The 22819-nt window shown below is 43.7% G+C and overlaps 1 protein-coding gene across 2 annotated transcripts; it reads right to left on the bottom strand.

Annotated features, from left to right (window-relative positions):
• Positions 1 to 2207: 2207 nt before the first annotated feature.
• Positions 2208 to 22736, bottom strand: RANGAP1 (Ran GTPase activating protein 1). Of its 2 annotated transcripts, none has more exons than XM_051784223.1 (17): positions 22645 to 22736; positions 22013 to 22050; positions 20321 to 20459; positions 18977 to 19104; positions 18009 to 18068; positions 17162 to 17341; positions 15764 to 15898; positions 14420 to 14578; positions 14140 to 14253; positions 12532 to 12631; positions 11745 to 11829; positions 11197 to 11341; positions 10592 to 10705; positions 10153 to 10255; positions 9216 to 9304; positions 7906 to 8027; positions 2208 to 3044 (listed from the first exon to the last, which is right to left on the bottom strand). In XM_051784223.1, the coding sequence occupies exons 3-17, from the start codon at positions 20430 to 20432 to the stop codon at positions 2975 to 2977; spliced, it is 1716 nt and encodes a 571-aa protein (XP_051640183.1). In that variant the 5' UTR covers positions 20433 to 20459; positions 22013 to 22050; positions 22645 to 22736; the 3' UTR covers positions 2208 to 2974. The 2 variants fall into 2 exon arrangements, with proteins under 2 accessions (XP_051640183.1, XP_051640184.1); XM_051784224.1 differs by lacking the exon at positions 22645 to 22736 and adding an exon at positions 22136 to 22390.
• Positions 22737 to 22819: the final 83 nt, after the last annotated feature.

Below are 22819 nucleotides of genomic sequence, written 5' to 3'. Positions count from 1 at the left end.
AGCCCCAGCCAGGCAGTTTCAAGGGTCTGAGGAACCTCAACCACTTCCACCTGAACTCCAATCTCTCTGCCCCACTGGTGACAGAGCAGTTGGCACTCGGCATCTCAGCAGCAACCCCTTCCACCAGCCAATGTGGAACCAACTGCTGCAGCCACCTCCACCCCAGCTCTGGCCATTGTCCAGCCCACTCTGCTCCCCCCTGCCTGGACCCTCCATCACCTCCCCTGGCCAGGAGCCCCCACCCTGCCTGTCCAACAACCCAGACAGCTACACCTCCCTGGCAGTGGCCTGGGCTCTGCTGGAGAACCATGGGGAGGATGAGATGTGATACCAGGCACTGAGTGCCACCTCTGCCCTTTCCCCAGCTTCGCTCCAGGCTTTTATTTTGTTCATTTACCCAGCAAATATCTTGCCCACTTTAGCAGCTACAAAGCTGCAGAGAGGCAGCCAGTCTTTGTTCTCCCTGATGGGGCACAGGACATGAAGGCAGCACACCTGAACTTCCACTTGTTGGGGTCCAACTCACCTCTGCTAGGCCAGATACTTTTATTTCCTGTTAAATGTTTCACCTCTGCCTGCAAGGAGCCAGATTCCACTGCTACCACTACAGGGTTTCACTGTTCTTGGATGCAGCCAGAACTGTTCCATGCAAAGAGAGCTCTGCACCAACCATTGCTGCCTTGCTGGGCTGAAAAGGTTCAAACTAAAAATATATCTGACAACATCAGTGTGTTTGGGGGGAAATGGTTGCACAAGACAGGCCAAAGCAGCACTGAAATAACCTCAAATTCCTCCAGAGCACTGTTGGGATTCTCTGACCACAGTCATCCTATCAGAGCAACTTCTACTAGAAACCAGAGTCAGCAATTCCCAGCCTCTTTCCCCCCCCCCCCCTTAATCCAGAGGCATAAAGGACTTTTGAGTCCATGTCCTACCTAGGAGTGAATCTGTCTTCTGCAGAGACTATCAATTCTACCCTTGCACACCTCTTTTTCCTACAGACATCTGATCTTGACACTAAATACCAGGCTCAGGAAAATCCTGTTTCTAAATAGTTTGTTTATGAAAAAAAAAAACACCTGTAATTAATCAACCTCCCACGCTTGTCCTGCTGCTATGGCTTGGCTACTCAAAGCTGGTCTCACAGGTTCTCCCCACGACCTGGCCCACAGGTCCTTGTGCAAGCAGCCTTTCCAGGCTCCTTGCTCACAAAACATGCTCCATGGGACCTACTGCAGGTGGCCTCATGTAGAAGGTGACCCCTTGGTTTGGTCTCTGCATTACCTTCCTCTTCTCCATGACCCTCCTCCACAGCAGAGGAACAAAAGGAGCAGCAATACGCCAGGGAGCTTCAAAAATAGCTACAATGGTTCAAGACTTACAGAAACTACAGATTCTTTTATGTCTCAGTTTTGCCCTCGAGCTCACAGCAAAACTTAACAAGGATGGGATGAGGTGAAGGAGGCAGAGCTCAGCTTGCAGTGATTGAAATTCCTGTAGGTGCAGATGCCTTACCTTCAGTTGATTTTTACCAGTTTAGACACAGAGGAGTTCCAGCTTCAGTCAAAGAAAGTGGAAGAAAATGTATTTTGCTCTTAGCCTTAGGGCAACTTCTTTTTAATGAGGGGACACTGCTCTTACCCAAAGGCCAGCACTTTGCCAGCCAGAACGATGAGAGACACTGCTTTCCTGAGTCTGCTGGATCACAGCCCTGCCAAACCTCCCCCAGCCACCCAGTTTCACCAGTGGACTGCACTCTGCCAGCTGTAGTATATGTTGCATCTCACAACAAAGGAACAGCTAACTCAGTTTCCTTGACTTCTTCCTGGAACTATTTATACTGCATGTTGATGGTAAGGGAGGATGAACAGTCTCTAACAAAAAACAGAGAGGGAAGGAATAACTCTTTGCTACTTTAAGAGATGTGTTGATTCTCACAGGCTTGAAAGAAGAGGGAGCAGGACCAGACTGTGAGCTTGTGTGCTCAGGAGCAGTATGCCACACACCTGTACGGGCACACGGACAGTCCTCCAGACAGATTTAGGGGCATCTGCTGCTACTTGATCAGTGCAAGAAGAAAGCACAGCCCTGCCCAAGAATGACCAGCACAGGCTTTTCTCTCCATGTTCCACACATCCTCAGCTTTCAAACTTGTGAACAGTGCACAGTCCCAGTGTTTTGCAAAGGGAGGAGAAAGGGAACACATATTCCACAGGGATTTCATGGATTGTATTAATTTCCAAACCAAGCCTATTTTAATTAAGGAGAGAAGAGAAAGGGCAGGAAGAAGGAACAACACAGGCAATTTCAAAAAAATTTACAATAAAATATGCTTGCTCCCTTAAGCAATGGCCACCAAGGTCAGCCACACTACACAAATATTCCAAGCCACTGCAGAAGGGGAAGGGTATATTAAAATACAAATCAACCACACACTGCCTTTGACAAATGGACTTGAAAGAAGAACCGAAGGGGAACACACCTCACCCTGACCTGTGAGCAGCACTCCCCAGATCTGGGGAAGCAGGGGCAGTGGCAGTAGCAGCACAGCCTCCCTCTGGCACAGTGCTGAATGGTATCAGGCAGGAGTCAAAGTCCAATGAAATAAAAGAAAATGCACAGCTGGGTTGATCAGGAGTGGAGCACTTCCAGGCCCCGTGTTAGTCTTGGCACACTCTTGCCAATGCAACCAAAATGGAGAACTCTTCAATTCATGCTGAGCTCACAGTAGCACAGACTTATTTTAGCAGAAGCACCTGCCCTACGCACCAGGGAGTCACTTCAAGAGGAGTAGGAATACAATTCAGCAGGATTTGTCCAAGTTTATGAAAGCAGGAGGAAGGACAGACTTCCTACAGGGAAAGAAGAAAACAGGACAGCGTGTCTGTATGGGCTCTGGATCCTCTCCCACCACGTGGCTCCGAGTTCTCTGCTGATGACAGTCCTATGAGGAGAGAAGGGCACGTCTCGTCTCTTACAGCTGGTGGAGGGTTTGTAAGAGCATGTGGCGAGCAAATGAGCAGGAGTCAAGAGCACGGTTTGGTCTGTGGAAAGAGGAGAAGAGATATTTCAAATACTGAATTTAAGAACTGCTTCGTATCTGACTCTGAATGAGCAAATAAACACTATTTCCAATGCACTGGGCTTGCATGCCCAAAAACCTACAACTTTTGCCCTCAGTTTTCTCTTCTGAAACCATTCTGTCATTGCTGTCCAAATCACTGCTTCCCATTCAGAGCTTGTTCCCATTCTCTCTCCTGTTGCTGAATCCGAGTCAGGAAGGCAATAGCAAAAATTGGAACATTTATTTCCATAGACATAAACCTATATATATGACATCTCTGCAGCCTAGTGTCTCATTTTGGGTAGAACAAAGTGGGTGGGGGTGGACACCCCATTCCCTCTCTTTTGGCAATAGGATTTTCCATGAAGATTCACTGTTTAGGGCCCCAAAACACAGAAGACAACCCTGCTCACACTCAAATCTTTCCTTACCATGTCATCTGCTACCTATAACCTGATGGTGATTTTGGTCTTAGGGCTTTTTGAGTCTTTAAAAGAGGCAACATAACCTCCTGTCCCCTCTCCCCTGAGGTCAAGTAACACCTGCCTGGCTTTGCTGAGCCACCCTACAGGGTGCCTTACAAGCAGCCCACAGAACCTGCAGAACATCACCTGAAAGGGCCTATCTCAGAGGCTGCAGTAACAAAGTCTAAATCACACAGAACAATCTGCTCCTTGAAATGAAACAATGGAAATAGTCACAGCAGGGTTAACATGGGGGTAAATGTCCCTAACATTCCCATTGCCTCCCAGTAACATATATTTCTGTTTCTACAGGCTAATTGCTGGCTAAGCATCACTGAAACATTTAACAGTCTCTATCCATCTATTAGGGAACTTCCTCCAAAGAATGTTAATCCAATGTTTTCCACTGTTCTAAGAGGGGAAATCATTAATTTTACCTCTCTCCCACCCCACCACAGCAAAATAACCTTTAACAATGAATAGCAGTGAAGCCTACTCAATTTGGCAAAGTAGGGTGAGTTGAAATAAAGAATGAAATATCTAGGAAGGAGCAAGGAGTTCACCTCTGGGTTTACAGCACAAGAACAATAGCTGCAGAGGTTGTTTGGTACAGCACTCCATGTCTGCTGCAGTTTAACAGAAGCACATCCTGGAGAAGACTTAACCCTTTTTATTCCCTCAAGAGCCATTCGATGCCCCACACTGAACACACAGTCCCAGAATTACAGCTTAAGATTTATCTTCAAAGTGGCTGGGTGAGCTATTTCAGCCCTCAGCTTTGGAAGACCCAGCCCTGTTTGCCATGAGCAGGCTGGTTTCATCCAGGCAGATGCCCACTTTTCAAAATAGAGAACCTGAACTGCTGATGTTGATCACAGCAAAGCTCCCCCAGCCTCCACTCCTAACATCAAGCCTCCTCTAACACTATAAGCCTCCTTATTTGCTGTGCTAAACTGCCTGCCACTCTGTGCTACAGACTGTTGAAAGAGGCCATTGATGTGATACAATTCAAAGAGCAGCATTTAAAAAAAAACAAACACAAACAAACAAAAAACAACCAAACAAAAACCCCAACACCTCCAGCAAGTCACAGTTGGGCAGGCATACATCTATATACTTCCAGTGTTTCCATCTAAAAAATTATGGAAAAGCACATGTGGATTCACAGCACCCTCTTGTGTCCAAAAAAACCAAAGTGAGGCCTGACAGCAGTAGAGTAAGATGGATGCTGCTTACAGCCTGTATCCATAATTTTACAATTATTCAATAGAGAACATTGCCTACATCATCAAATTGTCACAAAAGAAAGGAGGCAAATGACTACTCCTAAAGCCCCTTGCAGCAAAGGCAGCAGAGCTCTAGCCTAGGCAACTACAAGAACTTTACAGCTCTAGAAGCCCAAAAGAGCTAACTGCAACCCAAAAGGGGAAAAACTAGAAAACAGCACAAAAATGCTTTTTTTCTCCAAGTGAAGGAATCATGGGTTTGACAGAGTGGAAGTAGATTTGTTGCAGAAACAGAGCCCAGATGAGTTCTGAATACTACTATTTTAACCAGTTAGAGGTTTAAGAATAGGACATGACTTTAACTGAATTCCAAGAAGAGATCAGGTGTGGAGGTTAATTGAGAAGCTGTGTGTTGGTTGTGGTGGGATGGAGTTAATTTTCTTCACAGTAGCTGATATGGGGCTGTGTTTTGAATTTGTGCTGGAAACAGTGTTGCTAACACAGGGGTGTTTTAGTTACTGCTGAGCAGTGCTCCCACACTGTTGGCCTTTTCTGTTTCTCACATTACCCCCCCCATGAGTAGGCCAGGGGTGCACAAGAAGCCGGGAGGGTACACAGCTGGGACAGCTGACCCAGCTGTCCAAAGGGATATTCCATACCACATGGCAGCATGCTCAGCACAAAGCTGAAGGAGGAAGATACATGTGGAGTCCTGCTTTCCTGGAGACAGCAGATGGTGAATGAATTCCTTGTTTTGCTTTGCTCACACATGCAGCTTTTGCTTTACCTATCTACCTGTCTTTATGTCAGTGCATTAGTTTTCTCACTTTTATTCTTCTGCTTCTCTTCCCCATCTCATTGGGGGGAAGGAAGTGGCTGTGTAGGGCATAGTTGTCAGCTGGGGTTAAACCACAACAGGCTGTTTTAACTGGACTGTGTGATTCTTGAACTGTTTACATTTACCTTTTTAAGGATTTAAGAGCTGTTCTCCATGTTCTCTTAGGGAAAGCATTTTAATGAATGCATACATTTATATAAAACAAAGGTATGTTGCTTGTATATAGTACAGACTTCATTATGCTGCACAGGACATAAGTTTCCCTATAACACACCTTGAAAGACAGGGGTTTGCAAACCAAAGCTTCAGCTCCAAGAATTTCATAGCACCAGGGACACTGCAGGCTTGGCATTAGCACCACAGACAGGAAGAGAGATCTGCCTTCTACTGTGAGAGGCTCTTGGCTCTCACTCAGCTTCTACAGAACCTTTGAGCAATCTCACACTTTCAGAAAGAGACTCTCCTCTTTTGTACTTGCAGTGAAATGCTGGCTCTGGAGTCAATGGGATTTTTGTTGATGAATGAATGAAGACCAGAATTGTACTCTTATTTTGTCACATACAGCATCATCTACAGCTGAAAAAACACTTATTGGGAGAGGCCTACATTCACACATACTGGGAGAGGGGTGACAAGTGTCTTTTGTGAGCAAAATTTGTTTAGAAGGACACATCAAGTTAAGAGGCTACTCTAGGCACTGGTACCTGACATGAGCAATTAGAACAGTCAAATGCCCTGAACCAAAGTCCCTTTTTCTGTATTCTCAGCTTTCAGCAATTTAAATTCTGTTTTGAGGGCTGGGCCTTGATCAACAAGCGACATCACAGGCACAGGCAGCAGCGTAGGAAACGGCACAAATCCAATGATCTGTCTGGAAAGTTCACATGGCAAGTTCTGATACTTCTTGCTTAAATCTATAATGATTGGGCTGGAAGTATATTTGTTCAGTTGGTAAAGCATATGGTCATTGGCCTGTAAACACCTAATTCTTAACCTGATCAAGACAAAGAGAAATGTTCCACAAGAAGGGCCTCCAGGTTAGCATCTGCACATGTGTAAACAAGGTATTTTATTTTCCTCTAACTGACCTTAGCATGGCTGGTGGTTATGGACACAAACCACTGCTACACACCAGCTTTGACAGCTTCAGTCATACCAATGCTTGGAGAAATTCTTTTCCCCCATCACAAATGGCCAGCTTCCAAGCCCAGTAGAACCAAGACAGACTACCAGTACTTTACTGCATTCCTACTGCCCATGTTTCATACTGACCACAAGTATCTGATGCCTCCACTTTTCATCAGCAAGAGATCCTAAGCATCTGCATATAACTCATACACCACAAAATTCAGGAAAGTTTAAGCCTCATTCTGGAACCTGTTAAAAAGCTGCTGTCACCCTACATGGCACATGGTCCATGCTGAGCCAAACAGCCACCAAGCTCCAAAGGGATTTCAGACCTCTGCTGGTTTTGCCTAAAGTGGCATTTTTGGACTGCTTCTCCTCTTGACTGCTGAATAGTAGTATGTAATCCTTCCTCTCCTGAGGAAAGGTCTATTTGGTGGGGTTTTTTTTCCTCAAGTCTCATCAATGCTGAAATTCATACTGATTTAATCCAGAAGAGATATGGCCTCCATAGCCATTTAATACATTAAAGCTAAAGCTGGTGGGGGCAGGGGTTGATTCTATACCTATAGCGGAAATAACAACATTAAATACAGGCAGGCAGTGGAAGCAGCTTCTTCAATACTTATGCTCCCAATTTAGTTCCCAGAAAAATCACTAACTTTGTTGCTGTCACAGTAGGAAGTTTCATCTAGAAACAAATTCAGTCTTTGTGTTTTGCAGTGTTTTCATCTGCTGGTGTTCAATGTCACACAGCATGACAATTCTGGTAGAGCTCTGCTGACCCTCATACTCAGAAAGATGATTTGGAAGGCACAGTTAGACCCAGTGTACTCACAGTTCACCCAAGCAGTGGCCAGAAACCCAGCAGGTTTCCTTAAGCTCAAAACACCTCTTCTATGACAGGGACTAGCAGTATCTGCTTCAGAGCCACTTTGTTGCAAAGCCAACTTCCCACTATTCCTTCTTTATGATCAGATTTTTATTTTTTTATTTTTATTTTTCTTCACTCTGAACCTCACATACCGGAGTAAACAAGATAAAAAGGAGATGCCCATTAAACTATCAATCCTCAATTTCAGAACAGATATTTAGTGCACTTTATCAGAACAGCTTGTATGAAGCTATTGACTCAAACAGTTTCACTAGCTCCCACGGAGAAAACTCCATGGCAAGTACAATACTCACTTTGTGACAAAAGCAGAGAGAACCGGGGCCAGAGATTTAGGGAAATAATCCTGTTGGACCATATGGTTCAAGGTCATAAGAATACCATAGAGGCTTGGAACAGCTTTGATTTTCTCTTCACTCTGAGAAATGGACAAGAAGATGAAGTCAGAAATCAGACAATCACAGTTTAACCTAAACCACTGTAATTCACAGAGGCACTGAAATTCTCTGTTGAATAAAAGTGTTCCCACACACTGTAGCAGAGAAAGCTGGTCACTAGATAAAGTGTAATGTCCCACAGCACAAAAGGTAACCAATTCCATAGACTCCCAGCACTTGAAATAAAGTATCAAGAATATTCTGGTACTTATCAACTGGCAGCAGTAGTAATGGGCAAAGGGAAGTGGTGAACTTGCAAGTGAAACAGCCAAATCTTCTCAGAGGCCCTATGTCAAAGTGTTCTACTATGGAATTTCACCAGATTTCAATCCATAAAGAATTCAGTTGCCTTAACAGTTTTTTCTTGTATTATTCTGTTGCTCATTTTTATACCATCTCCAGCTCTTTGACAGGTTTCCTCCAGAAGGTGATGCAGTGTTCCCAAAACTGGTCTCAACTGTTTACAAGATAAAGCCAATGGTCATCCCCATGCTTACATGATGCATAAGTTATTCTTGCTCCTAATGTGACACTAACCTACATGCCCCAACTCTTACACTGTTTTTATTTCTCTGCTGCCATTTCGACAAAACCCTTCATTCTGCAGACAGGATCTAGACCTGTGTTCCTAGGTGTATGTATGACCTTGGAGTGCATGGTGCTAAGAGTATCTGTGGCTCGTGTGCTTCCAGCTATGTAGGACAGAAAAAGGAGTACACTCCCTCTCCACATATCACAGTCAGCTGGCCGATCCTCAAGGGCTTTATTATCATTTTTGAGCTGTGCTATCAAGAAGTGCCCTAAAGGACTAATAATAATGTCGATTAACTAATAATATTGTAGATTAGACTCCTGGACATGGTTTTTTATAGAGATCATAGTCCAGCAGCAGCACTGTTGCCTTACCTGACCCCCCCCACCTTTAGAGGATGACTGAGAATGCAGAGCACACGAAGCAGAAGATGTACAGAGAGGTGACATGTCCTTCATCCTAATGCAACCTTGCAATTTGCAGTTTCTGCTGGACCTGCAGACTTCCATTGTCCCTGGGCATCAGGCATGCACAGGCACCCAGCTGCTTCCATGGCAACATAATTACCCAAAACCCAGTCGGTCTGGTCTTCAACAGCCTAAACAGACCATAACTTAACTCTTTCCTGCTTCCTCACCTTAAGTAGTCCCATGTGGATTAAGAGGTTTGTGATGAATGCATCTGAATTAAATGTGGCAGAACCGAAGGCTTTTTTCATCAAGGCATCTAAAAAGAAATAAGCACATTAATCTTAAAATCCATAAATGTCCTTTTTCTGTGTTTCTTAATATAAAGATTGATCATACAGAAACTAAGGGAATGTCAGCTGTTAAAGGCATTTTGGGACATAACACTTGTTAAGATTTCAGTTGTCTCTGCAGGGACTAGTTATAATCTCTGAAACAATGACAGATAAAAAACCCCAAGTCCTTAAGTAAAGCAAGAAAAACCTCAAACTAAATGCCTAGAATCGTTTGGAAATTCCTGTTTCCAAGCAAGAACACGAAGGGATAACTATTTAGTCCACGCACTAATCAAACCTAACCCAAATTACAGCTCCACAATATACTGTGAGGAACAGTCCCTCATCTGAACATCAGTTTCTGTGTCTTGGCCCATGGTGGAAATCTCTGCTTCCTGAAGAAATTAAAGATGTTTGACTGACAAAAAGAGACATCAACTAGGAGGTCTCTCTTTACTCTCTTGTAATACTACACTGGGGAGGCTCCTTCCTGCAAAATGTTTTTTAAATAAAGAGCCTTGAAAAAGTAACTGACCTTGGAACACAGAACTAACTACTGGCTATTGACAGCCTGGCATCAAGGAGATGCAAGATGGACAGCAAAGGCCCACTACAACTGCAGCTACAACAGACAATCATTGCCAAGTTTTTGCAGCACAGGATATATTAAGCTCAGGATCAATCTCTGCTTTCACTGCACACAACAGCGTGGCACAGCTCAGTACTTTGTTATCTGCCAGGGAAAAAAGGGCCCAATGGCTCAGCCCACAGGACAGTGGTATCCTTGGCACTGGAGCAGGTCACACCACAAAGTGAGGAAAGGCACAGTCACCTGTTGTTTCATGCACTGCTGTTTTCACTGGGGCTTCATCTTTGAAGACTGATGATATCCTTAGGAGAGTTGCAACTACTTTCTCTACATCAGATGTATCTGTCTGAAAGAGAAAAAAAAAAATAAAGAAATCGGTTCACTGGTCACCAGCTACAGAACATGGGTCTCTGCTAGGGCTGTGGCAAGAATTACAGCCTTCAGCTGACTGACATCAGCTTTGCCTTGGCCATATCACCAAGCAAAAGCAACACAAACAAGATTACTCTATGTAGAAGCTCTGATGCCAGTATAAGCATTAACTGCATCATCTGCTTCCATAAGGTTACAGGGGGATCACTGGAGAGGAGGCAAAGCTAGGTCTCAAAAGAAAGTTATCACCTCTGAGGATTAAATAATCCTGAGAGAAAAAAAATCAAGCACAGATGACCACCTGACCTACCTGCTGAGCTATCAGCACAGAGCACTTTGGTCCTAGTCGCAGCAGCTTCTCTGGTGATGGGAAAGCAAGGAACGTGGCAACATCCACAGGAGGAGATGGCACTGGAGTTGAAGCCTGAAACAGACAGAATCCATCTCAAGTTCATTCTTGAAGTAAATACATTGGTTCAGCAAAAGCACATGGGACAGGTCAGGACACAGCTACATCTGTTCTGTTTGAAAATTGTTTGAGGCTCATGTGAGCCCAGAGTTGGAATAGCCAGATTATGCTGGCACAAGTGCATGGCATTCCATGTTATGAGGTTTCCACTACTTTCTGAACATGGGAAGACTTTTCTACCTGTGTGTTTTTACAACCACTACTCAGCCTTTCCCTCCACGCATGTGTACACATGCACATACTTTCAACACTTTCACACTTTTTTACATTTTTCAAGTAATATATTTTCTTTATTTCCTGAATGTTCTCCCTGTTACAACAGTACCAGCCCCTGCAGGAATGTGAATACCTGTCAGCACTTCAAGTTCAGACTCACTCCAGGTCTCATTTCCTCCTTTACTCTCTTCCAGCTGATGAAACAGGAATCCATCTGGAAGTAAGCTTACCTGCGAATCAATTATCTTCTTAGGCGTCAGTGACTCCTGTTCTTCCTCTCCTCTCTCCTTCAGCTGTTGCTGTTCCTCCTCCTCTTCCTCCTCTTCATCTTCCTCCTCCTCCTCTTCATCCTCCTCCTCCTCCCCTTCATCATCACTAAGGTTTGAGTGTTACACGTTAATTACAACACTTGCAGTTCCTGTATACTGGTACTTAATATTTTTTTCAAGAACAAAAGAGCAGCCTCTCCTCAAGCTTTACTGCAAGAAGCATATCTCACCTAAAACAGACCAAGAGGACACTAAGGCTTCAGTCACCCAATTGACAACAGCAAGAAAAGACTGAGGAACACAATCAACAGCTAACACTATGGTAAGTCCATGAATGAAAACAAGACACAAGGCATATCCTGCTTATAGAATCCCTTGGCCGTGCTCCATATTCAGACCAACATCCATCAGCAATGATAGAGTTCATATTTTAAAATGAGATAGGTGAATGGAAGTGTTAATGAAAATTGTCAGAAGACTTCTGATTTAAACTCTGTTACTCTGCATACCTCAAAGATCCCAGCACAGCTGCCATATTGAAGCCTTCAAGGATCTCATGGAGTTGCTCACATACCTCTTCTCCCAGACAGTTACCTAGATTGATAGAGGAAAGGGAGTAGACTTAACAGATGCACACAGGTTTGTTCTACAGGATTTAGCCGTATATCGTGTATCTCTTGTGTCTGAAATCAAACAGTTATAGGTCATTTCTGCACACCACCTTAGAGACAACACAGACTGCAGCTATCAGACAGAATCAAACAGCTGTTAAACAAATTTCAGCAGCATTACACAATGGTTAGAGACAAAAACCTCTAATTTTTCAGAGTGTGTTTAAGAGACTTCCTGTTAGTTCTACAAGCGGCTCTTGTTCTCAGCAATTCTGAAACAGGGACAAACACCACAGCACCAGTGAAGTGCAGGACCCAAGGTATGAATAGCAAAAGTCAACAGTAGTCAATGTTCTCACAGAGGTTTTTGTTTGCAAGTATGAAGTATCTGAGATAGCACTGAATAATTAAAGAATTTTACTGAAAACAGGTATAGATATCAGTTTAAACTTTCCACCTTATGAAGTGTACCAAAAATACCTAACAATTAACTGAGTTCATGGTTTAAGAAAACTTTCAGGATCAAACTGTTTCCTGTCCCAGGGTCATGCAAGTTCAGCTACTTCAAGCACTGTTTTTTAAATGCTGACTGCAAGACTAGAATATGTGATTCTGTCAACATTCTTCCAACTGGTTTCTCATTGGAATCAAATGAGAGATATTTTGATCTAGCAAGCTTACATACCATTGAGATCCAACTTCTCCAACTCTGCCTTATCTTCAATAGCTTCAGCAACAGTCAGAGCAGCATCTCGTTTGATTTCACAGAAAGACAAATTCAGTTCCTAAGAAGCAGAATAATGTATGTTTGCAGAATTCCTATTAACATCCATCATCCCCATAAACCTCATGTGCTCACAAGTGTCCTGAAAAGACTCCTTTGAAAAGGCTCTCAGGAAAAGACGTGTTTTTAATTGAAAATAAAACCTGACACATACTCCTACCTCATACCTGAAAGGAGAATTTTGAAACATGCTGGTGTTAAGAGCAGGACTACTGAAGGTAGCCACTTTAAAATGCCTAGAGATCACTGTTCACCTAAAAGGTAGCAGACATTTCAGTCCTTAGCAATCAGCTGATTGGAGATCTTCACTTATCAAGGGTCACAAAAGCACTCCAGAACTCACTCTCCAGTAAGTCTAACTGAAAGAAAGATAGCTACTGTACCAAACAGACTGCACATTTGCTTTGACAGTTTGGTTGCAAGTTAAGGCCCTCCAGAGACAAGCCATAAGTGGTACTACTCCTGACAAACACAGCCAACAGAGAAACCATGTGGACAGACTAGTAAGAGTAAAGTTATTCAACAGCTAGACACCATCCCCCACCATTCCACGTTGTGCTCAATCCTTACTCAAGAAGGGATTTAATAATAACAGCATAAGGGAAGCAGTCCTTGAACAGAATGAATCAGCTGCTATTGCTTCACGCAACCCTCCCTTAACCCTTTCTGCTCTGGAAAAAAGGGTTTAAACTTCTGGCTGTTCATCTCAATATCTCCATTACCTACATTTTCCTGGGAGATTCAGATACAAATTCCAGTAGAACAATTCCAGAAGTCCAAGCAAGGGATCTCATACCACAAAACACTTATTCTTTCTGCACCAGTTCATACACACAAATAGATTTTAGAACTCAGATGAATTTTTGTCTTTGACTGCAAGACTAGGAATTATGTGTTCAGCATTCATCTCAGTGCAGTTATAACTCATGGCAGGTGTTTCTAGAGATCCTAGTTTACTTATATTGACTTGACTTCAGCCTGTCTAGAATGTTGTCAGATTCAAGTCCTGTGCAAATACTGATGTAGGAGGCTGTGGTATTGCTGAAAAACTAAAAATACTTGGACCTTTGATAGACACCCTAACAAACAAAAAACATTAGCTGTATGAACTATGAAATGCTGAGCAGACTACAAGCTGTTCATGAAGCTGTTCATGTCAGTGCCCACTCACGATGTCCCAAGAAGTTCTAGAAGCAGATACTTCTATTATCGGATTTTTTCAAGAGCACTTGCTGAATTGAACCAATACTTCAAAAACATCAAGTGGAGACTAAACAGATCACTGGTACATCTCCATGCAGAATAGTCCTAGCTGAATGTGGTGATGCCACTGATCTCCAACACAGCTTATTGTTTTTCAGTTGTGAACACAGAGCCTGCACTGAAGTGAATCCCACTTTAAAGTAATCAGTAGTGGTAGGAGAACGGACAGGAAAAAAAAAAAAACCAAAACATAAAATGCTGAATTTTCCATTTCTCAAAAAGAGCTGGACAGCAAGAACACAATACCTTTAATTTGTGAAGCCCTTCTTTAACAGCATCAGCAATAGCAACAGCACCCTTTGAACGCACCAGACAGTCTCCAAAGTTGATCACTTCAATCTGCCGAAGCGCCTTCAGAGTCTGCAGAGCAGAACAGCACATATTTGAAATACACATGCAAGTAAATGAATGTCCTACCACTTCTAGAACGTCATCTTTCCCATCACAGCATGACATGTGGTTCCACTGACCCAAAGGTGTCAATGCTAACTAGACTTACTCAAAGCAACCACTTAAAACAACTCACCTCTGCCATGGCCACAGCTCCTTTCTCTGTGAAGGTGTTGTCATTCAAGTTTATAACCTTAAGCAGTGGGTTGATAGCAAAGGCCTGTGCCAGTGCTGTTATGCCAGGATGGTTAATTCCATTCTGAGGCATATGGACCTCTTCTAGAGTCCCAATGATCTGGGAAAGGATGCAGATAAACCTGTTAGAAAATATACTTCAAATCAAGAGTATACTGCTCTACTCTAGGATTTGCTTAAAATTGCTTGAGTTTCAAAACTTCATCAGTTCTTCCACAGAGAATTATTTACCAGCAATGATGTCACAAATCTAAGTAAAATTAACAGCTCATGGCAAGAGTCAGATAAACACAAAGCCCTGATTCAAAGAGCCACAAGTATCATCCTCCTACTGTACCTACTCTAGATAATTGAAAACGAGTTCTTCACCTGCAGTTCAACAGCACTGAAACAGACCAGACACCATCACTGGATATGGTATTTTTCTAATTAAGATCTACATTTTGCCCTGATTGCAGAAGCAAACATGTAAGAAAGTTAGTATGAACATTTTTTATGGACTAAACAGCATGTCACAAAACATGGCAATTGATCCCATTTTGGTAGTGCCATTTAGTCTTAATCCTCCATTAATCACTTTGTTATGCACCTCTAAAGTATTTAAGAAGTCCTATTTCTTAGTCAAAAATCACATCCAGACAGTTCTTCAGGAAAAAAAAGTCAACCTGTAACCTGCAGTATCATTATTAATATACCTGACAATATGCATTGTAATTCCAAAGTCACTTCTAGCAGCAATCGAGGAAAGAAAACGGAATTAGGTAGCCCCAACCACAGTGAATTCTCTTCCTCCAGCAAAAGTGAAAGTGGGACAGTGACAGTTAGAGAAAGCTAGGCAGAACTTTGAGTCCTGACCAGATGATCCCAGCAAAAACACTGGATTGCTTTTACCAGATGACTGAACAACTAGGCAAAGTAGCACACAAGAGGTCAGCTGGTACACCTACCCCAGTGCCAGATAACATCCATTAGCACAGGAGGAGGAAAAGGCATAGTACTACTATTAAATTACTCAGAAGATGACTATTTCTTCCTCAAGTAACTACTTTACACAGCCACCAGTTATGCGTAAAGGTAATAACTAGTGTTTTGAAATTCAGGTCACAATCAATTCTAATTCCACGATTGAAGACACTAGTTTCAGCAGCAACATCGCAATTTAGTGAACCAACCACCAGCTCCTGCCTTCAAGCTGAGGCAATCTCTGTGTGCATTATCTTTAACACTAGCACTGAATCACACCCTGCTCCAATTTGCTGTCAAGAAGATCTGGTTTGGTACTTACCCCAAATGCTTCAGCCAGGGCAGTGGCACCATCATTCTCCAGACGATTTCTGCCAGCCACAAATATTTTCAAAGCAAGAGGCTTGCCCTGAGCACTTGATTTCCTGTGACACTCCTTCAGAGCAGCTGCCAATATCTAAAGATAAAACAAGCAGTTAATACTACCTCAGCATCTCATTCTAAAGGAATCCAACTGTGTTCTGTAGATCCACCTCAAGAAATACTTTGGTCATCGCTGAAATGTACCTGCTTCCAGAGCAGGGTGTACAATAAAGCTGTCTGTACCTACAACACTTGTACACTTGTCTTAAGCAAGAATCAATAATTTTGCAACACCAAGTCATTAACAATATTTGGTTCCTAAACATGCAAACACATAGGCTCCTAGTGATAACAGTCCTGGTTTTCTGTTTTATCCAACAGGCAGCCCTTCAGTACTAGGCTTGACAATACTGTTCACTCAAATCCAAGGCTATTAGCTCTCTTGACATGGAATCTAGTGTTTAGGATAGAACTGTTTTCCTATCTTGGAAAAATGGATAAGATTTCTATACTTAATTCTGAAATTTATCCATGAAAACATGTAAGGGAGTGGGATCTTGAGACTGGAGAAACGGGCCAACAAGAATCTCATTAAGTTTAAAAGGAAATGTGCAGTCCTGCACATGGAGAGAAACAACCTCATGTACTGGGTTGACCTCATAAGCTGGGAGTCAGAGGGGCAATGATAGCCTGTCAGAGAAGAACCTGGGGGTCCTATTGGGTAGGAAGTTGACTATGAGCAGGCAATAGGCACTTGAAGCAAAGGAAGTCTACTGGGCTGCCTTGGGAAAAGCACTGACACCAGGTCAGTGATCCTTCTCTACTCAGCCCTGTGAGCTGCATCCAAGTACCAAGTCCAATTACAGGCTCCTACATGGACATAGTGAGGTGAGTTCAGCAAAGGGTCCCAGGGTTGATTAAAAAATTGGAGAATTTTACTCACTAGGAGAGACCTGACAGCTGGGATTATTAAGGCTGGAGAAGAGAAGGCTCTGGGGGGAGATACTATCCATGTGTAAAAACAGCTAGAACAACAGGATGAGGGGAGGTGGTGGTGTAAAGAAGGCACAGTCAGACACAAAGGCACACAAACTAATGCACAGAAAATACCATTTAAACACAAACTCCCTTTTTTACTGTGAAGATTATTAAACACTGGGATAGACTATTCATACAGCTTGTGAAGTCTGTATTCAAAACCTGACTAGACACAAGCCTGAAGAACCTGGTCTAGTTGCCTTGAGCAGGGGAGTTGACAATCACCAAAGATAGCTTCCAACCTCAACCATTCCGTGTAGGGTAGTCTGAAGTCAAATCCTGGCTCTGACCTCATTCCCAAAGAGGAGACAACCCTTACCTTGCCACCACCAATGCCCATGCCACAGTTATTGAGCTTAAGTTCTTGCAGAGTGTAGCATGCAGGGCTCTTCAGCAGAGCCTCAAAGCCACGCACACCATCTGGCCCAAAGGCATTGTCACTCAGGTCCAGCTCCACCAGCTGGGCTCCAGCAGTGATGAGTGCATCCCCCAAAGAGATCTGTAAGGAAACAGATGGCAGTGGGTGGGAGGGAATGGATTAACTTCTAGTGCCAGCATCACTGCAGTGGCTAGGCATTACAGTGATGCTGCAAAAAAATTTCCACTTTGAAGACATTCTGCAAAGCTGCATGGGGAAATAAAACTTTACAGCTAAATCCAGAGAAGCTGTGCAAATTAAGCTAAAGATAACCATAAGGTAGTGACCCAGACATTATCCCATCCCTTTAGGTCAAATACACACTTTCTAAAGGGGGTTTCTCCCTCTACACTGCTGAAAGAAATATTGGTTTTATCCTGTTGAGTTTATCATATTTTTTCTTCACGGGACTCAAGGAGGCAAGGAGCTCTGTAATGGTCTTGAAAGAAATAGTCATAAGATCTATTTAGAAAGCTTAGATCTCATTCTATCTATTGCATCACAAAGATGTTTCCCCCAGTGACAAGCTCCTTTGCTAGCATGGATTTGCATTTATTCTTTAATCAACTCTTCTCCACCTCATACAGGAGGAGCAAAAGAGACACGCTCACCTGTTCCAAGATATTTAGTGTTAACAGTGCAGAGAAGGATCAGTTCTGTACCAAAAAAAACATACTCCCACAAAAAGCATGACAGGTGAGAAAAGAGGTTGCATTAGTCAGAGGTCTCAGATCTAGTTTTTACTTACCAAAGCAGGGGGGATCTCAGACCTTAGCCTCCCTGTAAACATGTCACTCCAATGACACCTCTAAAATAAGAAATATACAAATAGAAACCACTGAAATATCTAGGTCAACACACTTGTAATAAAGATTTACATGTACAAGCTGCATTACATCACTGTGGACAGCTTAATGCTGTTTCCCTTCCCTGGGGTTATCAGTTGATTGTCATTTGACCACTAAAGGGTTGCAAGAACTAGTGTTACATTCACTTCACTTGCAAGGACATAAAGGCACTGAAATGCACACTGCAAATAACACAATACAAGAATTCTTGCTTATATTCAACCTGGAATTCTTTTCTGCTGAGAAAATTACCACAGAAAAAAGCAACAGGAAACTGAAGGATACATCAGGAATGCAGATTTTACCGAGGTATGGAGTTCAACAATCTGAACTTGCCTGAAAAGCCACACTTGGGTGATTAATGTGTATCAATGTTTCACAACACTCTCCTTCTAAGGACAGTTCTCTAGTAGCACAGCACTCCCTTAATATCAGGCTAGAGCAACAGTAGGGAAACATAACTTGGGCACAAATAAACCTCCTGTTGCATTTCCTTCATTATTTCCTCCCTAGTCATTCTCTGAAGACTCATTCTCCAGATCTGACCCAGCTTTTCCATAAGAACTTAACGTTTTGTTGCCATGGCTCTTTGTTTACAGATGCTGCCTCTGCAGAGAGGCTCTTCCTCACACAGCTTCCTGGCCTTAATATTGGAAGCCGCCTAAACAGGAAGGTAAGAATGCAGGAAGTGTTCCCACTATCCCCAAGTCATGCTGTATTTTCATATGGTTGTTCTTCCTACTGGAAGAGCCACCATGCAAGCTTCAGGACAAACTCAAGGCAGGCTTCTGCAGGAAGAGCCTAAAGAGGCTGTCAGTATTTCTGCATTACTTGTTTCCCTTGACTACTCCTGACTTTAGGATCTCACCTTGAGCTCGCATTTCTTCTCCAAGGCTTTGGCAATGACCTTTGCTGCTTCCACACCCACTGTGTTGCCTTCCAGGCGCAAGGCTTCCAGGCCATCAAACTCCACAATTTGCTTGATCACTTCTTCAGCTGCAAAAGCAAATAATCTAGTTGGTCTTTTAACCATCATCTTGGGGACTACAGTAACCGTCTGATCCAGCAATACCTGCTCAACGCTACCTTTGGCAAAAACAGCTGAACAACACTATGAAAGAACCCTGAAACAACAACAGGAACAGAGTTAAAATGTCAGGTCACTAGAGAAAACATCCTCTATGCCATACCCTGCCTTCTCATAATTTGCTTCTAGTTCTATTCTGATAGCCATCCTCCTATTTGCAAAAGTAACTATCCTTACTCCTAAATAAAATTCCTCTGCCATTCAGCACATGGTTTAGTAGCTAGAGTGCACGTGTCTACAAAGGTGCAAGGACTAAGTTCAAAGCTGATGGGAATTAGTGCCACTTCATCAGGAAAAAGTTCCCAGTGACTGGCAAAACTTCAGCAGATGTCTGTTTAGCAAACATGTCAGGGTGGAATGATTTAACTCTAGAGTAATCCTACGCAAGGCAAAGGAGCAGGCTGCAGAGTCTCCCCTGTCAGTGGGCACTTGTTATCATTCCCAAGTTCCAAAGTGTCTCCCCACAGTTCAGTGCCTTTGCTTTACTAAAGTGACCTATAAAAAAAGCATCACCTTTGGAATTAGTTTAAAAAAAAAAAAAAGTAACCACTACAACAAATAACATCTCTGAAAAGCATGCTGTTTTTCTTGGAATGGCATAAATGTTGATTAAGAATATATACATTTTCTCCAGATATCTACTACATTAGCAGCCACTGTAAGACTCTTATTATGAAATACGCATACACCAACAAGAGAGAGATTCCTGAAAAAAGCCCAACAAGATAAGAGGTTAACAAATATGTCAGAATTTGGAAAGAAAGACTAATGTATCGGCCCATTCTTCTGTGCAGGTCTTGTTCCAAAATCTGTGATCCACTTGCTTAACTGTTTTTAAAAAGAACGTTGGCTTCTAAAGCACAGCAACTGTCAAAAGCACTTAGGGAGAACACCAGGAATACAAGAATTACAAACCAGGGATTCAAACCCCAGTCCCGGCAGCTGCAGCACTGCCAGGGTACCAGGTCAAAGCAGGATACCAGAAGGGAAGGAAATGTCTCTATCAGAAGCAGCTGCACGACCCTTGCATCTATAACTTGTCCATGCAGGATTAGTGGGAGGTTTACCACAAAATTTTACAACTTCAGGGAGACACTTCCCAAACACGAGATTATTTTCTCTTACCATCTTCAGCTGTGTTCAGTTTAAGGCTCTGGCCTTTGAAGCTCAACTGTCCACCACCCACTTTGGTTTTGGCAAGTGACTCCGCAAGCTTAGTGATGTCTTCCGATGCCATTTTCCTGCTTTTTCCAGAAGTTAAGAGCTGTCAATGAAAAGAATTTATCATAAAAAAACCTCAAACTACAATACCTAATCTGTGTGATTAACCATATTTATTTGAACAATAATGTGCTTTTTGTTACTGAGCTATCTAACTGAGTTTTTAGTGTCATTAGTGCTCTCCCCAGAGCTCACCTGGGATAGCTAAGCTAGATTAATATTCTAAAGCCAACCAGTCAGATGATGCCAATTCTTTCAGTACTGATGAGACTTGGGTTTTGATGGAGTTGTTACACTTCAAAAATAAACAGTATGTAAAACTATGGATTAAGGCCACATTAAGACATTACTCTTTGTGCAACACCAAAAATTACAATGTAATATTCCTCTCTCCTCAAACCCCAATGTTTAATATGTGCTGCACTTCCCCCTGCTCTCCAAAGCAAGCTAGAATGAACACAACTGTTCTTCTTTTTCAGTGATATCCCCAGTAGTGCCCTTGTCAGCACAGTTCCAGAACCATCGAGTTGCTGAAAACACTGTGTGTGCTGCATACAAAACTATCTGAGGCTTCCGGGTTCTCTTTCCTTTCAGATGTCCCACACAAATTTCGTCACACATTAAACAGGATGATCTTACACTCACAATAACTTAGCTAACATTTTGCCTTGAGGCATAAGTTTGAAGCTAGCCATGCCTAGTACCATCTGCATAGCATTATTTAATGAATATTAATTACTGTGTGAAGGAACCGGCTTCCATCCATTCAGCAGGATAAACAGACTATGTTTCCTCTGCTGGGATAAAAGACTACATACAAAAGACTACATACAACTAATGCTTAGAAGCCACATACTTAAACAAACTTCAGATGTGAGAAGGGATGAACTTTCATTCCTACAACAGAAAACCGTTCCCTTCCATTCTTGTCTGACTTAGAGGTGACCCCGCACCCTTGTAGCTCTTTGAGCTCAACAGCATTTGCTTTAAACAAACCCCTAAACAAAAGCTGTATATACAAACTTTCCTCGATACCCAGCTGCGAAGCCTCCAGCTTCCCCAGAGTATGGCTTTTCTTCAGAGGTGATTAATTTTAATATTGCTTTTGGACATGGGGACAGTGGAGGAAATCTCTACGGCTGATCAACATGACTTTTCTCAGATGACTATCCTCTCAAGTAGGTGCTGCCGATAGAAGAATGCTCACATAACTTACTCCACTCCTACCAGGCCACACAGACACCACACTGGTGGACACCTCCCAGCCTCTACCAATCCAAGGTTAAGAAAGAAGAAAAACAGGACATCCTCCAATCCTTGAAGGTTTTCCCAGACAGGAACAGAAGTTAGGATCTAAAGAAGTCAGTCTGTTCTCCTAGTTCAATTATTTACTTGACTTTAAAAATCAGTTCTGTTCTACTATGATGTTCTTCCCTACAGGTGCACTCACCCCCTTGGCTTCTCCTTCCTTTAAGTCTCCCTTTATTTTCTTCACCTTACACACAGACTACTTCCTAATCTCAACATACAAATCCAGCATCACATCCTGAAGCATATTTTATTGCAAACGTCAGCCACACCCAGCCATCAACCTACCAGAGGTCTCTTCTCTGCTACTTCTTCTACAGGGAAAGCTTTGAAAAAAAAATAAGATTGAGGAGTTAGTCTGTTTGGCAATTAAACCAAGACCTAGAAATGCCTGAAGACAGGTTTCCTCACTACTTAAAGACTGTGTGAAGAAGGTGGATGTTTCCCGATGGTCAATAAGTGAGTTCAGACGAATGTTGTAGTGGCAACACTTTGTCCACCCCAGCAGACAACACACTGGGCACCTGCCGTGCTGTCCTGAGGAGGAGCCCGCTCTGCTCGCCCAACAGCGGGGAGCCCGGCAGCGCGGGGTGACAGCCCGAGGTTCCTCCCAGCCAGCCCCTGGGGGCGGTGGGGGCTCCTTTCTTCCCCCGCGGGCGCAGCCGAGCTCCGGCCCCGCCGCCGCCCGTGACCGCCCTGCCCTGCCCCACCCCACGGGGCCAGGACCGCGACCCCCACGAGGGGGGAACCCGCGTGCGCGTGGGCGGGGCGCGCCCGGGAGCGCCCCCCGCAGGCGGAGCCGGGGAGCGTGTCAGCCCGCGGGATGGGACCGCCTCGCCTCACACACGGCCCCCACGCACGACCCCCTCTCCCGGCCGATAACGGCGGCCGCGGTCTCGCCGCCCGTCCTCTGCCCTCACCTGCCCTCCGCGCCGCGCGGGTCCCGCCGCCGGGTGCCGGGGACGCGCCGGAGCCTCGCGCCGCCGCCGCCGGGGCCGCTGGGTGAGGGGCGGGCGGGGGAGGCGGAGGATTTGAACGCCGGCAGTTCTGCTCCCCGCGCCGAGATTGGCTGCTGCGCCCTGACGTCACGGGGCG

The sequence above is a fragment of the Manacus candei genome, unplaced genomic scaffold (genome assembly GCF_025592945.1).
Source record: "Manacus candei isolate 608988 ecotype Guabito, Panama unplaced genomic scaffold, ASM2559294v1 h1tg000018l, whole genome shotgun sequence".
NCBI classification, from domain to species: Eukaryota; Metazoa; Chordata; class Aves; order Passeriformes; family Pipridae; genus Manacus; species Manacus candei.
Note: the sequence above shows the minus strand (reverse complement) of the source record. Positions and strands in the feature narration are given on the sequence as shown.

Excerpts from the sequence above, each read along its gene's own strand:
- RANGAP1 (XM_051784223.1), bottom strand. The coding sequence starts at position 20,432 with ATGGCATCGGAAGACATCACTAAGCTTGCGGAGTCACTTGCCAAAACC. Across the intron at positions 11,342-11,744 it reads GCTGTGCTGGGATCTTTGAG|TGATGATGAAGGGGAGGAGG; the intron begins GTATGCAGAGTA and ends CTCAAACCTTAG. Across the intron at positions 10,256-10,591 it reads CTGTGCTGATAGCTCAGCAG|ACAGATACATCTGATGTAGA; the intron begins GTAGGTCAGGTG and ends TTTCTCTTTCAG.